Genomic DNA, 15,796 nt, shown 5'->3' with positions numbered 1-15,796 from the left:
AGGTGAAAGTCTAATATTTATTTGAAACTTTTTGCTTACTGCTTCAGATTTTTTTAAAAATATATTGGTATTAAAGCATGAGCACGAACATATGGAATATATGGGAAGAGAAGTTTCTTCAAGCACTGTGATCCCAAGCAGTGAAGGACTTTAGAAATTGAAAGCAACACCTTGAGTGAAGTTAATAAATAATTGTGTGTTGTATCCATATTATCCAATTCCAATCAGTAATCTTACCATAGTATTTTGTGCAAAGTGAAATTTCAGCATGTGGATACTATATATCTTCTGTGCACATACACACACATACACAGACAGACAGAGACACAATGATGCTTAAATATTTAACTTGGTTCTCTTTATCTAGTTTTAGGACATGTGGAGAACAGATCATACTTTAAGTTGTATTTATGCAGAAATACTGAAAATTCAAAAGGGCTCACAAACCTTTAAGCATTACAGTACTGAATACACCACACACACACACACACACACACACAGAGAGAGAGAGAGAGAGAGAGAGAGAGAGAGAGAGAGAGAGAGAGAGAGAGAGAGAGAGAGAAAATGATACATGACAAAGAGTTACTGCAGCATGGGCTACTGTAGTGAGACCAATTCATTCCCATGTCATACCAGCTGAAATAATAATGGGTGCATCTTGTACTTCCAAGTTCAGAAATGGATCTAAAAGCAACCCCAAACCACTAGATCAGGGGTGTCAAACTGCCAGCCCATGGGCCGGATGCATCATGTGGAAGCCGCGCCCACCCCATTGCCAGCAATGGCAAAACCAGCCCAATACGTTGCATGACAACATGTAACGTTGCGAGTTTGACGTGCCTGCACTAGATCCTTTAAAGGGCATTCAGTCTCATCCAAAGCAGATTTAGCATTACTCCTCTGGACAGTGAAAAGTACCACTGTTTTATCTGGACTGAATGTCACTCTTACAAATTTGATGATTATTGAGAGTGGTGGACACGTGCCTCTTTCCTTATTTAGTATGTTTTCCCCAGTTTCCTGGTATTCTGACATTCAATAACCACATAGATAATTTATTTCAATTGGACTGATTGCTTTGGGGTTCAAATACTTTTATATTTTTAAAAAATAATTCAAATACTTGGGGATTTTGTGGAAAGTAGGATAGAAAAGCCATTTAAAAAGTTCAGTTTTGGTAAAAAAAAAAAAGGTAAAGGTAATTTAACTTCTTGATTACTGCTCCTTACATTCCCAGGACACTTGGAGGGTTTGGCTTTATGAAGTATATCAGTATAAAGCTTTCAGCTATGCCTTGTAAAAACCAGTGATAAACTTTTAGGGAAATTGGTGAATTATATTTCTCTGGATAGAGGAGATTTTAAACAAAATCATATACTTAGGTATGAAAATAATTAATGGGAATCCAGTGACATGTAGAGTGAATGACTCAGTTCTATGTTTTGTTTTGTTCTTCCATTTTGTTTCTGTTTATTTACCAGATTATATGTAATATGTGAAACTCCCTTTCATAAAAGTAACTAATTACATTAGCTCTTAATTCTTAGAAATATTAGTAGCAAATCTAAGTGCAGGTGATCCTTAACTTACGACCATAATTGGGACTGGAATTTTTGTTATTAAGCAGTGTCATTAGGTGAGCCATCACATGACTGGGCCTGATTTTATTACCATTTTACCATGAATGTTACGCGAATCATATGGTCATTAAGTGAATTATGCAGTTATTAAGCAAATCCACCTTCCTCAATTGACTTTGTTCAGCAGGAAAGGTTGCAATCATGATCGTGTAATTGCAAGATGCTGCAATCATCATCATTTTTTTCTATTCTCCATTTTTTTCTAATCCTCAAAACCACAAGTCATAAGTGGTTTTCTTTTTTATTTTATGCAAAAAGTCAGTAAGAAGTTCCCAGTCAGCCATAAATGTAAATATTATCTTTTCTCAAATCAACCAATCATTTCTTTATTTTGGGTGGTATCAAATCTTTCTATTTTTGAGCATATAATAGTCTCGCTGCAGTTGTCATATATAAAAACAAAGTTCTACAACTTTTTTCTAATTGCCTATCCATTAGTCTCAAAAAAAACCCAACAATCTCCTGTTTCAATTGTACTTTAATTTTTAAAATCTTCTGAATTAATACATATATTTATATCCAGTCTTTTGGCTTTTTTACACATCCCCTAAACATGATAAAATGCCCTTTTATATTCTCATTTGCAGCAAAGATTTGAAACACCTTTATAAGAAATTTTAGACAATTTCTTTGGTGACAGATACAAAGTATGACTAATGAATACACCAAAATTTTTATGTTTCTCTGATATCGTACTGATCATTTCTAGCATGCTGATCTAAATAATGAGTCAATCATTTCAATTTCATCTTATTAGGACAAAATATACAAGCAGACTGCTCAAAGGACCTTAAACTCTGAATCATTTACAGGTGTGCCATTGGCTTTGTGTAACATTTTGAGAGATTCTCTAAGGGCCACAAAAGGGATGGTGATGGCCTATACCTTTTGTTACTAAATAGCGGCATTAACCTACTCTGTTAGGACTACAGAGTTGGATTGGAATTTCGTCAGAATGTTGATTATACTCAGGACTTCTATATGTTAATACATAAATCATAGTAATAGGGGTACTTCATCATGAACCAGGAAGTCCCTCAGATAGTCAAGACCTAAGCAGATTCAAGTTTGAAATGTTTGAAATTATAATAACAGCACTATGTATTGTGAGCAGAACTTCCAGTGTTGGAGTGACATGAACACGATGCCAGCAAGAGTAAACAGTCTAGATAACACATTTAATCAGTTCAAACTCTCAACACTTCTAAAAGGAGTTGTATATAGATGGCATTGCAACATTCTAAATGCATTACAGTAATGGCCAGAGTGTAAGTGACTATTTCATACTGATATAGGAAGAGCAAATAATTACACACAAAATCAAGTTGTGGAAACAACTATTGAGTCCTGAAGATTGATGGTTAGTGTAGTTTCAAGTAACACCCTCCTAAGCCAATTGAATCTAAATTCTTAAACCAGATGTCCTACTGACCAGCATTACTTCAGTTTGATCTAAAAACACTCTTGGCTGGCTTATTCTTACCCAAGAATTTGAATCCAAGCATATTCAAGATCATCCATCATTTTTTTGGAGTTTGGTGATATTAAGCAATAACGTAATGGCAATTAATATATTGGAGAGAGTCAGATAACACTTCCTTACAGTTTCATATATTCAACATGGGTATGATAAAACCCTATGAAAAGCTACAAGCTGTACTTAAAACAAAACTTTCTGGGCATGACTCAGCAGAACAAATTTGCAATTCAATAATATTTTCATTTGGAAAAGGGTGCACTGAAGTAGTAATTATCTTTATTCAAATAATGGGTGTTTTTTAAAATTAAAAATGCATTTAAATATTCAAAGGACTGAGAAAAATTGAATTAAGTCTCTGAATGCACAAGTAATAATGAATACTTTGTGACCTGCAGAGAAATGTAATTCTTTTAAGCTTCAATTTTTACATCAGTTCAATGCTTTATACATGGCAACCTATACAGGGAAATAAATGTCTCTCAACTTCTGATCTGCCAAGCCCAATGGAGCAGATGGCATGTATATGCTTGCTAGCATTATCTTTTTGCAGTCCCAGAGAGACAGCAAGAGGTAATTTAACTGGTGCTTAGTGGGTTGCCCCTAGGTGGTAGGTAGAACATGTGGTTCCAGGTTGTACAATGTGGTTCTTTTTTGTTTCAGGTGTTTTATTTTTGGAATCCTTACCTCTTGTGCAGAAAGACACTTACAATGTTTTAAGCTAGTAGTACTGTATCAGTTTCTGTCTCTGTGCTTGTAATGCTAATACAAACTCTAGGCCTGTTTGGTTCTGAAACTTTAAAATATTTTCTGAATTTTATCATAAAAATAAATGATCTGGAATGATTTTGTAAATTTCTAAGATTGGGGAAAGTTTTGGAATGCTTTTATATATATAGCTAGGTCACAGAAAGCTATAATACATTTCAGCCCCAAAACTAATTTGCAAGATGACTTTTTTCATTGCAGCACATTAATTTGCCCTCACTTGACTTCTGGATTGCATATTTTTGCAAAACTATCTCAGAGTTTAGCACCTTGAATTGTACATGTTCTTTTTGTTTTTAATCTATATTTCAGTCAACTTAAGCAGTGGCATTAAACATTTTATGATTTTCATCTTAAATCTACTCCTAAGAATCAGACATGCCAAATCATAAAATAACTATTAGTGATTAGTTTGTATCATATAAATCTAACTTGAGTTGATAATATGGTCCATTACCAGCTAACTGCACAGCATATTTTTCATTTTACACTCTTCAGTTGCTTTTTAGTGAAGTGTTGAAAATATGAAGCTTTTTCCTTTCTAAAATTGTATGCTGTCTGTCTGTTATTAGTGAGATAACAGCTCTTATAAATGTTTCAGTAAGCACTAAGTAGACAGTTATGTGCACTCTCATTCCACGCTTATTTGCTTACTGTAATAAACTGATAAAATATGTGTGGCTTGTCTCTATATCTACAGACACATAGATTTTCTTTAATATGTCTACTGAACTGATTAGTTATTTTCCCCAAACATACAAAAGTATATAGCAATTTTCTTAACCACATGTCAGTGGGATTTGTTGTTGATTATCATACTATAACTAAATGCATGTTAATGCATTAAGTCCTGTATTTGTGCTATTTGAACATTTTAATTGAACCAGTCCTAAAAGAAACAGTTCCATCCATTCTCAGTTGAAAATTGTCTTGAATATCATAATTCATGCTAAAGTACTATACAGCTTAGATAATCAGAGACACAGGAAACAGCACCAGACAAGCAAGAGCAATCAAAGAAAAACAATACCCCCATATCCACATAGGATTGGTAGGACAAGCTGCTATATATAATCAACCACCAGATCTCATTTTCCTGTGCCAGAGTATTAATGATGTAACTTAGTGTACTAATGAAATGTCTGCAACAAAAACCAAGCCCGGAGAACTAGAATCTCAATATTTTTGGAATTACTTTCCATTATTTTCCCTTTGCAATATACTAAGTCTGCACACTGGGATGTTTTAGCTGCTTCATGAAAACTCATTTTTTAAGGTTTATTTTTCCAATGCGCTTATTAGTATTTTTAATCAATTTAATATAACCATTTCACAGCAATTGTAAATCACATTAGGCTTTGTACAAATAAGAAGCACTCTACAAATACTTTAACAAAATATTTATTTAGTCAAATAACATATTCATTACCCTATGCTATCAGTGGTTATATTAATTTATTCGCTTTACTGATAACCGCAATTGAGTCCAAAATTTCTGTTGCTAAGCAAGACAGTAGTTAAGTGAGTTTTGCCCCATTTTACGACCTTTTTTGCCACAGTTGTTAAGTTAACCACTACGGTTGTTAAGAAAGTAACACAGTTTTAAGTGAATCTGGCTTCCCTATTGATATTGCTCGTCAGAAAGTCACAGCAAGCAAAGTCCATGGGGAAGCCAGTGACTTTCTCTGACATTTATTTTCTTGTTGTTTTATTTATTAATTAATCAAATTTATATAGCTGTCTATCTCACCAAAGGCGACTGAGTGCTGCACAACAAGCGGATAAAATCACATATAAAAGCAACCATATAAAAGATATAAAAAAACACTTTAATAGTTAAATATGATAAAAAAAACAGAGATACAAACCCTAGGCAAAGAAAGGGTAAGAATAACCAGATCAGCAATGGAGCCCCTAGGACAACACAACCAGATTGTGAAGTTCTTCCAGAATGTCAAAGTTTTCCACTGTGATTTTAAAATGGCTTTGATAATTTTCTGCTTCTTATTAAAAATATCACAAGAGATATTTCAACTGAGAATAGTATTCAGTCTGATCAAGTAAAACAGAATTTCATGAAATGCTAGCTGCACATGGAATGCAATATTGTCTGATGGGGCCAGGCTACCTATAGAACTATCTTTGTCCCTTCACATCGACCCATTCCATCCAATCAGGCAGGGAAGGGTATGTTGCAGACCCTGTCAGTTAAAGAACTCCAACTGGCATGGTCTAGGAAGAGAGCCTTCTCTGCCATTGCCCCCACTCTGTGGAATATTCTCCCCTGAGGGGTGAGGCAGAGCCTTCCCCTTCTGGCATTCCAAAAAGTAGTTAAAACATGGTTCTGCGGCCTTGTGTGGGAAGTGCAGAGAAACAGATAGCCATGGGGTTGGCTGGTGGCCTGAGGGCATATTTGATTGTTCACAATTATTTAGTAGTCTATAATTACACATTTGTTTTTCATGTATAACAGGTCAGTGCACCTTTCTTTGTGCCAATGAAATCTCATGAACTCCTTCACCGAATGAGTGGAAAAGGATTAGCAGCCAATTATCACTTCTCAAGACATCCATGCATTTACAGTGATCAGATGGTATCTGTACAGGTGACGCTGACTAACACCACAGACCAAAAGATAGAGAATATCCACTTAAGTGAAAAGAAGCTGCCAGCTGGCATGAGAATGCATGTATTTAATTCAATAGGTAATTGAATTCTTATCTTAAAACTCTCTGGACATCATTGTATAAATTAAAAAGTACTGATTTGGATGGTTTTTAAAAATCACAAGTGTATTTATCAACTTAGTTCATGACTTAATTAGCCTTTTATATTTATTGAATGTTTTATGATGCAGGGCATGATTATATTTGCAATGCCATTGAAATATTTTGTAATCTGTGACCTGATTTATAAGTTTTCTAAGCAGTTTCTTTTCTGAGCAGGCATAATTAAGATGTAAGCTTGTACTACATTTTTAGAAAGTAGTTTCATATAAAATAGCACATCACTGCAAGGTAAATAGCATAAGGTATTTACAGGGGGCCTTATACAAAATTTGTGGTATGACATCATGATGCAAATTCTACCTTTTATGTACTTGAACAGAATATTATGAGACAAATATGAAAGTGTAGAGTTAGCCTTTAGCACATATTTTGTCATTTGGGGATTCCCATTGGGAACAGACACATGCACCAAATAGCAGTGATAAAATGCTCTGGATTATACCCTCAAACATTGCGGAGTCCTGTAGTTATAATAGAACTTTTCCTACTTCATCCCCATCTCTCCTCTCCTCTCCACCAGTAAGGTATTAAATACTATTTTCTTGCTATCTGTTGTTTAAAATGTTTTTAAAACCCATGTGACAATTTTCTCATCTCTCTCTGTAGTTTCCTATTTCCTATTTCTATATTTCATTTTTTTTAAATTGAGCAATTAATTAATTAATTTCTATGGTTATAAAAACATTAATGATGCCCTAATAGTATCTCTGATATATATCATAGAGATACAGGCTTGCAAAATTATAAATATATCTTCCTTTAGCTTCTCACGGTGTTGACAGATCGTTTATTCAAACTGTAATTTTCCTTGACAAATAAACATCATTTTAAATCTCAAAAGCTAAATCAGGCAAAAGTAAAATGAAGATAGCTTCTATACATTGACATTATTTGAGTATTTGCTCTTATTTCTTGCTGATAACTTAGTTTAGCAGACACATAGAGATATATAAATATAGATAGGATTAGATATTGATAGGATGGTTTTTCTGAAACTTATTCAATGCTTAATGAAATGTTCACAACATTGTGTTTATTAGAATCCCTTGAACCTGGGAAATCTATTACCGTTCCAGTAGGAATTGACTTCTGTGATTCTACACAGGCTGCTAGTTTCCAGTTATGGTAAGTTATTCTATAATGGCATTTCAAAAACAAATTACTTACATGCAGCGTAAATGAATAACATTGATATCCTATGCTAATGTATTATCTTTCAGGTTGATCAGTATATTCAATTTTGAGGTGCAAAAGTTCTTTCTATCTTTATTTTTTGAAAAATAGCATAGTCATATTATGTTTATTAATTTGATTATGTTTATTTATGTCCTGCCTTTATTGGTTTTATAAATAACTCAATGCAGTGAACATACCTAATACTCCTTCCTCATCCTATTTTACCCACAACTTACAACCCTGCATGGTAGATTGGGCTGAGAGAGAGTGACTGGCCCAAAGTCATCCAGCTGGTGTTTATCCATAAGGCAGGACTAATATATACAAATAACATTTTCAGAGCCATTCTTTCAAGTGCAATCTACTATTTTTATGCAGTAACCATTGCTAAATGTACAGAAGACCAAGTCTTTCTGGAGAAGAATAAGAAGAACTTCTACAGTGAATTGCTGAGCTTCACAAAGCTTTATAATGTTCTAGGTAGTAAATTAAGCTAACTCAGCCAGATGTTACATACTTGGGGGAATTATTTCTTGGGAGCTTGTGAGAAAAAACTGCAATTACAGGTAGCACTGGACTTATGACCATAATGGAGCTCATAAGTCCTAATGGTTATAAATAAGGCCATTCATGTGATTTTACAGCCAATTTTATGGCCTTTTTTGTGGCAGTTGTTAAGCAAGCACCACCTGAAGCAAACCAATGGTTCACTATGGGTTATTTTGTGAGAACCAGAAGCAAATGAGGGTTCTGAGTAAAACTGTCATAAAAATGCAATCACACAACTCTGCAAATGGCCATATATGTGGGCCTTTTGCCAAGTGACACCATGTAACTGTGGGGAATGGCTGTTGGAACTTCGGAACCAGGTCATAAGTAGGATACCCTCAGAGAAGTCCATTGTAACTTTGAATGACTAAGCGGCCTGTTCTAAGTTGAGGACTACCTGTACAAGATTAAAGGAGAGTCTTATGAATTACCTGAAAGTTGGAAATCAGAAAATGTAAGAATGTGTGGAATGTTTTTTTACAGAGGACAGGAAAGTAAATGTGGGCAAAGTTTAATTTCAGAGTAACAGAATAATAGGTTTGGAAGGGACCTTGGAGATTTTCTAGTCCAACCCCCCTACTCAGGCAGGAAACCCTATACCATTTCAGACAAATAGTTGTCCAATTTCTTCTTAAAAACTTCCAGTGTTGGAGCACCCACAACTTCTGGAGGCAAGTTGTTCCACTGATTAAGTGTTCTAACTGTCAGGAAATTTCTCCTTAGTCCTAGGTTGATTAGTTTCCATCTATTGCTTCCTGTCCTGCCTTCAGATGCTTTGGATATAGGTTGATTCCCTCTTCTTCATGGCAGCCCCTTAGATGTTGAAACACTGCTATCATATCACCCTTAGTCCTTCTTTTCATTAAATTAGCCATACTCAATTCCAGCAACCTTTCTTTATATGTTTTAGCCTCCAGTGCCCTAATCATCTTTGTTGCTCTTCTCTGTACTTTTTCTAGAGTCTCAACATCCTTTTTACATCATGGCAACCAAAACTGGATGCATTATTCCAAGTGTGGTCTTACCAAGGCATTATAGAGTGGTATTAACACTACACGTGATCTCCACATGAGTTTCATTATCTCATTCCATTACTTTTAGTTCTGAATCCTTCCATTCCCTTGCTGTTGGAACTGCCCTGTTCCATCAATGGACAAATATTCTCATGTGAAGAAGCATCTGAGCCATAATGAATCATCATCATTATCATTAATCACAGCACTTTTTGCGATACATACTAGAGTCATCCATACTTCTTTTCTATTAGCTACATCCAACAATGCTGGATTCCTCTACACTTATCTTGGATAAAGCCATTGGCAATTAATTAACCCATTTAGTCAACTCCATCCTATATTATTACAGTCTTATGTAGAGAGCTTAAGAAGGCATTCCCTTTTTAGGATACAGGAGAACAAATATATAATTTCCTCAATTGTCAAACTATTGCACAGATGGCTTACCAAACTGTTTTCTTTCAATCTTTTATCGACCGTTCTCTTCAAATTTTCAGGAATCTCCATTTTCTTAGCATTGTTCTAAGTATTGTTCACAGACCAGATCAAGAATAACATTTATGTCATATCACATCATTTCATTTAATGACCATTCTTGGAGCTGGAAATGAGATGGACTTTGGGCTTTATTGCTTATATTATTATTCACTTTGAATGGACAGCACTAGTTATTATCTTGAGACATCCTTGGTGCATCACTCACATGATTTCCACTCAGGATCACATTCAACACATTAACTTACTTTGACACAACCACATTTGATTATGACCTGCAGTTCCATTTACCATTATTGCCCTTCCAACATTGATTCTAGTAAGATTACCTATCATGCCTTCATGTTAACTGTGCTACTATAGCAGCTACTAGTCCTGTTTTTGAAATGAATGTGCAATGCTTGCCTGCTCAGGTTTCAAGGAGTCCTTAGTGATAGTGAGTTTCTCTTTCAAAGATGGAAGGCTATGTACATAAACTATGTTCTAACAGCTTTTTTGTATGGCCCTTAAGGTTAGTTATAGCAGTTCATCGCAGATTTCAAATTGTACATATGGATATCTGGTCCACAGTAGCTCACCTGAACTTGCCAACCCTGAAACAGCCTTTGTATCTATAATTATTAGACTAGAAAATATAAAGTACTGTAGAAGTCATGTTATTCTTTTTCTGTCATTTATTGCCAAAAAACATAGTAATAGAAATCACTTAAAGCAAGATTCAGTCTCTGATTCAAGTGACTTCCTGTGGATTAGAAGTTTGAATCAATGGGCAAATGCTATTCGTCTCCCTTTCTTTTAAAAATATGAAACATCAGTCCTGTATGGCCTGTCATTAGCAGTTACTATTGCTTGTTTTATTCATCTATTAGATGAGAAAAGGGAAATTTAAATTTCCTAGTCCAAGCCATAGCTTGTCCAAACAACAGATAAAGCATATGGTAAAGCAGCATTTTTTTAGGGCAATCACTGCCATGTATTGAATGAATAAATGAATGAATGAAAATCTGCTCTTCGTCTTAGGAAACATAACCCAGTGTAAATGATTTGCTCTTTGTTGTCAGTGGGATATTTAGTGTGAAAATGGGTGGTCAGTTTTATATTATCATTTATTTATCCTCTCTTTTACTCTTTCCACAGCCCTAAGGATATTTACCAATGTATTGCCATTGACTATCTGTTGGGAATCCATGTATGCATGTATCAGGATAATTTTCTCCTTCTGGCACTATGTAGATGACAGTTGTTCTGTGACTTTGCGATCACTCTCTCCCCTCTTCCATTCCCCAAAGGTCTTTATCAACTTGGCAAGTTGGTGCCTTGCTTGTTCTGTTCTGTCTTTTCACAGAAGACTGTCTTGATTTTATCTCTGAAGGGCTTTCCTCCCAACCAGCCAGCTGTCACCTTATTTTTCTTAGTTAATCTATCCAGACTCAGTGTCATTCTTCTATTATGATAAGCCAGAAATTATTGGTGCCAGCTTACTCAGGACTTTGGCAGAATTTTCCAGATATTCAGCTTAAATGGCGTGACTAGACTCTTTAGACACCTAGCTAGTTTTGTGCTTAAAGTAGGACTAGACATAGTGCTTTAACCACTACACCAGATTGGTTCTCATTAGGGGAAATAGGAGAAATTTAAAGTGCTTCAGAAGGAAGAACAGTTGAGTCACAGATAACTGTAAATCTTGCTCTTACTAACAAAAGAATGGCCTAGGTTATGACAATTGTATTTTAGATAGATGTTCTTTTCCTACACCTGAAATTGTTTTACCAAGATCCAGAAATCAACAGTGCAAATGGGGAGAATTGAAGGGGGGGACATCTCTACAATCTTAGTTTGGAAAGGTAATCTTTTAATATTTTTATTTTCTATAACTACCAGAACTTCTATACAGGGGATGTTATTGAAGATATTTATTTATTTATTAAATTTATATGCTGCCCATCTCACTAACAAGTGACTCTGGGTGGCTTGCACACATCATAAAAACAGAAGTAGTAACATTAAAATATTAAATACAAACCCAAATTAAATATGTTAAGAACCAGGATACTATAGGTCGGAGGTGGGATGCTCTTTCTAGTCCACTAACAACCTCCAACATGGAACACCCCCATTGGGTCCCCAGGCCCATTGGCAGACCCAGTTTTAAGGCTCTTATGGAAGGCCAAGAGGGTAAAGGCAGATGTCACCTCGAGGGCAACGATGTTTCAGAGGGTGGGAGCCATGGACCCCACCAGCTGGAATAGTTTGACTGACAGAGTCCGCAGCATGCCCCTTCTGCTAGAATAAGTTGGGTGGACCAATCCTATTGGAGTGAGACAGTTCCTTGGGTAAATTGTTGAAAGCATCCATTTCTTTTTCAAACCAGGATCCTTTTCCCAACTAGACATGCCTGCCAGACTTCATTTAGTGCAGGTGTGTCAAACTCAATTTCATTGAGGTCCGCATCAGCATTATGATTGCCCTCAAAGGGCCAATAGCATGTAAGACTATGACAGCTCACAGTGGCCAGGTGGGCATGGCTGGGTGGTTACAGCCAGGTTGCCATGACTGGGTGGGCATGGCCGGCTCAACGCCACTCACTGGGCGTGGCTGACTCGGGATGGCCTGGTCGGGATGGAACAAAATCACACTGGGTAACTCAACATGGGGACAATTCAGTGCCCCACAAGCTCCTCACCTCCCCAAACTGCTCACAGCCAAGCACACGCATGCACACGTGCACACACACACACACACAGACCGCATTCCAAATTTGGGGACTTTTATCCACAGAGGAAGGAGAGGGCCTTTTCCCCAAGCCCAGGCATGATTGGCAGTTTGCAATCTTAGATGTGGATAAAAGTCTCCAAGCTTGGAATGGTTCGTGTGCGTGTGCATGTCCACAGCACACCAAAGGAGACATTCTTCTCCCAATCACAGACATCCCAGCAAAGCAGGAGGAGGAGAACAACGCTGCTGATTGTGGAAACATGGAGGAGAAAATTTGCAGGAAGCAGTTTCCTCCGAGTATTTCTGCCTTGACTTCTGCCTTGACTTCTTATTGCTTTCTCAGTCCCATCTCCTTTCTTCCTCCCTCCCTCCATTCCCCCTCTTTTCTTCCCTGCCTCCCTCCCTCCATCTCATTCTCATCTTCCTTCCTTCCCTCCTGCCGCACCCAGGACAGGATGAGGAGACGGGGAGAGGGTAGCAGTGCTGTCGGTGGCCATGGCTTTCCCACGTGGGGACAGGTGGAAGATGGGGCGGGGGCCGCCCTGTGAAAGTGCTGCTGGACCAGTGGGTGAGGCTGGGCTGGCAAGCAGGCCATGGAGGCAGTGGCAAGCGTGGCGCTGCTGCTGGGGCTCTGCACGCTGCTCTATTTCGTGGCGCCCACTTTCGTGGCAGTCTTGCAGGGCAAGACAGTGCCCATCACATGTCAGCTGCGCACCAGCCCCCTTACTCTTGCTGCCTCCTGTGCATGCGCCTAGCCGGGCTGGGATGTGTCAGGGCTCAGGTTGTCTCCAGGGCGGCCCCGCGGGCGAAATCTAAGCATATTGCAGGTCAGATCTGGCCTGTGAGCCTTGAGTTTGACATGTCTGATTTAGTACATAAAGGTATTAATACTGACTGAAAAAGGAAATTAACTCATATAATAATATAAGCTAGAATTCTATTACAGAAATAGCCCACATCTTGTTTCTTTTTTTTGTTTAAAAGATTTGTATATTTATTCCCATCAAATGCTGTATATTGAAATATATTGAAATAAAAATAAGTAGCAGTTAGGCTATGCTATATTGATGCTGAATTCAAAGTAGCAATGTAGAAATCAACTAGCTAAGAAATTATAGTTATCAGTGCAAAAGAACATAGATTATATAATTTTATATCCTTATATTGAAATGTAATCCAGATTTTTCCATTTTCTTTGGGACTGGAAAAGCACCACAGTGCAATACAACATTTTATAAGATTCTTGCAGATTATAAAAGAGTATTAAAAGTTTACCTTTTTCCTTTGCCTCATATAACAATATTCAGTGTCAGTACTGAGTTACTATAAAGGTCACTATGCTATGAGTATATATTATACTGATCTCATGTTAAATAATATGATGCTTTAAATTTTTAATTTTTACAGACTGTTTGCATTTCAAGTGCCTCTTGCTCTATATAGTAATAATTCAGTTTCAGAGTTAAGGCCCTGAAAGCTTCAGAATTCTCTGCAGTGATGAATATAAGCAATGTAGCATAACACATTGATTTTATGCATATCATCATCTTTATGTTTTGGGAGGTCTGCTGTATTAGTGATATATAAAAACTGATTACCTTCTCCAACATTGCCTAGTAATTGTTTATTATTTTCCTATTAGACAAACAAGAAAGATCAATATTCCTCAACACTGGTCTGTGAGTAACATCACTGTAAATAAATTTGCTTCAGACCCCAGTGGTGTTTTCATTTTAATGATTTGAACAATGTGAACCCAATGACACAACTCAAACTAAGCATAGAGGTTGGAGTTGGAGGGGTAAAAAAACAAAAAAAATGGTTTTCTCCTATTTTAACACATTTGGAGGGGGAGTACCTTCAAGTTATTGTTGACTCTTGGCAACTGCCTGAACTAGTCCCTGAAGGTTTCTTGGCAAGATTTTAGAAGTGGTTTGCCATTGCCTGCTTCGTAGGGCTGAGAGGATATGACTGGCCCAAGAGCACCCAGCTGGCTTTGTTTTTAAGATGGGCCTTGCAATTTCCAATCCAGTGCCTTAACCATTACACCAAATTACACCATAATACCAAGAATCTTATCAGATGCAATGAACATGAGTCTGGCTAGTATTCAAAAACACTGCAAGTTGATTTCATACTGCGTATACACAAGACTCTACTAGCAGCCAAAGCAAATTGGTGCTAGATAAAAGTCAATGGAATTCCCAGAGGGCTGAAGATAGGTCTCTTGTGGGAACATAGTGATTCCAAACTGATGACGCATTTTGACCCTGCCCTCAGGCTCAGCCTGGCTATCTCCTACAGAATCTGGTGTCATTAGTTTTGTTTTTCAAGTCAAATGTGAATTAAGTAGAAGTATAGAAGTAGCAGTATAGTTTAGCTTAATAAAAAGGGAATGGGATGTAACAGTTTTTGCTGTAGAAATATTTTACATGTTTCTTCTGCACTTCTTCATTGAGGTGTATTCTTCCTAAGTGGGGCAGGAACCTAGCAGTAAAAGCAGGAAGAAAGATCAGCAAAATAGATTCTCTGTATGCCCAGGAAAAGGGACTGGAAAATGACTAATATCCGAGTACTAAATTTATATGACTATAGGTTTAAATCTTCTCAGAGCTTACTTCCACCAAACTCAGTTTGATGAGACAATTGCAGCTGCCATCCCATTTCTGTAATGGAATGTGTGGATGACTTTGGTGGACAAGGAAAAGAGAGGCTGCCTAGGAAACAATCAGACAAGAGAAGAGAGAGTCCCAAGGGCTTAAACGGTCAGAGAAAGAAACTTAGGAAGGATCCACCCTAATTGATCAGATGATAAAGTGGCGGTGGGAAGTTTGTACCTTCAGATTTGCGAGATTCTGTTAATGTAGTCTTACAGTAATGTACAATTAGCTCATCTGTTTTGTGTCTGGTTTACCAAGGAGGGTTGACAATTTCATCCATTCTAGGGACACAGCATCAGGTATCTTCTTGTCATCTTTCCCTATGAGAAGGGAGAATAGGTTGCTCAGGATATTTAATGGTGAAGTGCAGAAGTCGCCCTTTTACTCAAAATCATTGCAGAAGTTTTTGCTGGACTAAAGGGAAATAAACAACAAACTACAGGTTTCTCTTAGCCATTCAGACCTGAACCCCAGTGGCCAAAAGTTGTACCTTGTGGTGTTCTCTGCAGCC

General features: G+C 37.1%; 1 protein-coding gene across 1 annotated transcript in view; it reads left to right on the top strand.

Annotated features, from left to right (window-relative positions):
- Positions 1–15,796, top strand: part of AP3B1 (adaptor related protein complex 3 subunit beta 1) — a 161,687-nt gene that overhangs the window by 115,715 nt on the left and 30,176 nt on the right. Inside the window, exons 23-24 of the mRNA XM_029283476.1 lie at positions 6,359–6,590; positions 7,715–7,799. Coding sequence (XP_029139309.1) covers positions 6,359–6,590; positions 7,715–7,799 — 317 coding nt within the window. The remainder of the gene's footprint in view (positions 1–6,358; positions 6,591–7,714; positions 7,800–15,796) is intronic.

Source organism: Protobothrops mucrosquamatus, unplaced genomic scaffold (genome assembly GCF_001527695.2).
Source record: "Protobothrops mucrosquamatus isolate PMUCROS unplaced genomic scaffold, P.Mucros_1.0 scaffold107, whole genome shotgun sequence".
Classification (NCBI taxonomy): domain Eukaryota; kingdom Metazoa; phylum Chordata; class Lepidosauria; order Squamata; family Viperidae; genus Protobothrops; species Protobothrops mucrosquamatus.
Note: the sequence above shows the minus strand (reverse complement) of the source record. Positions and strands in the feature narration are given on the sequence as shown.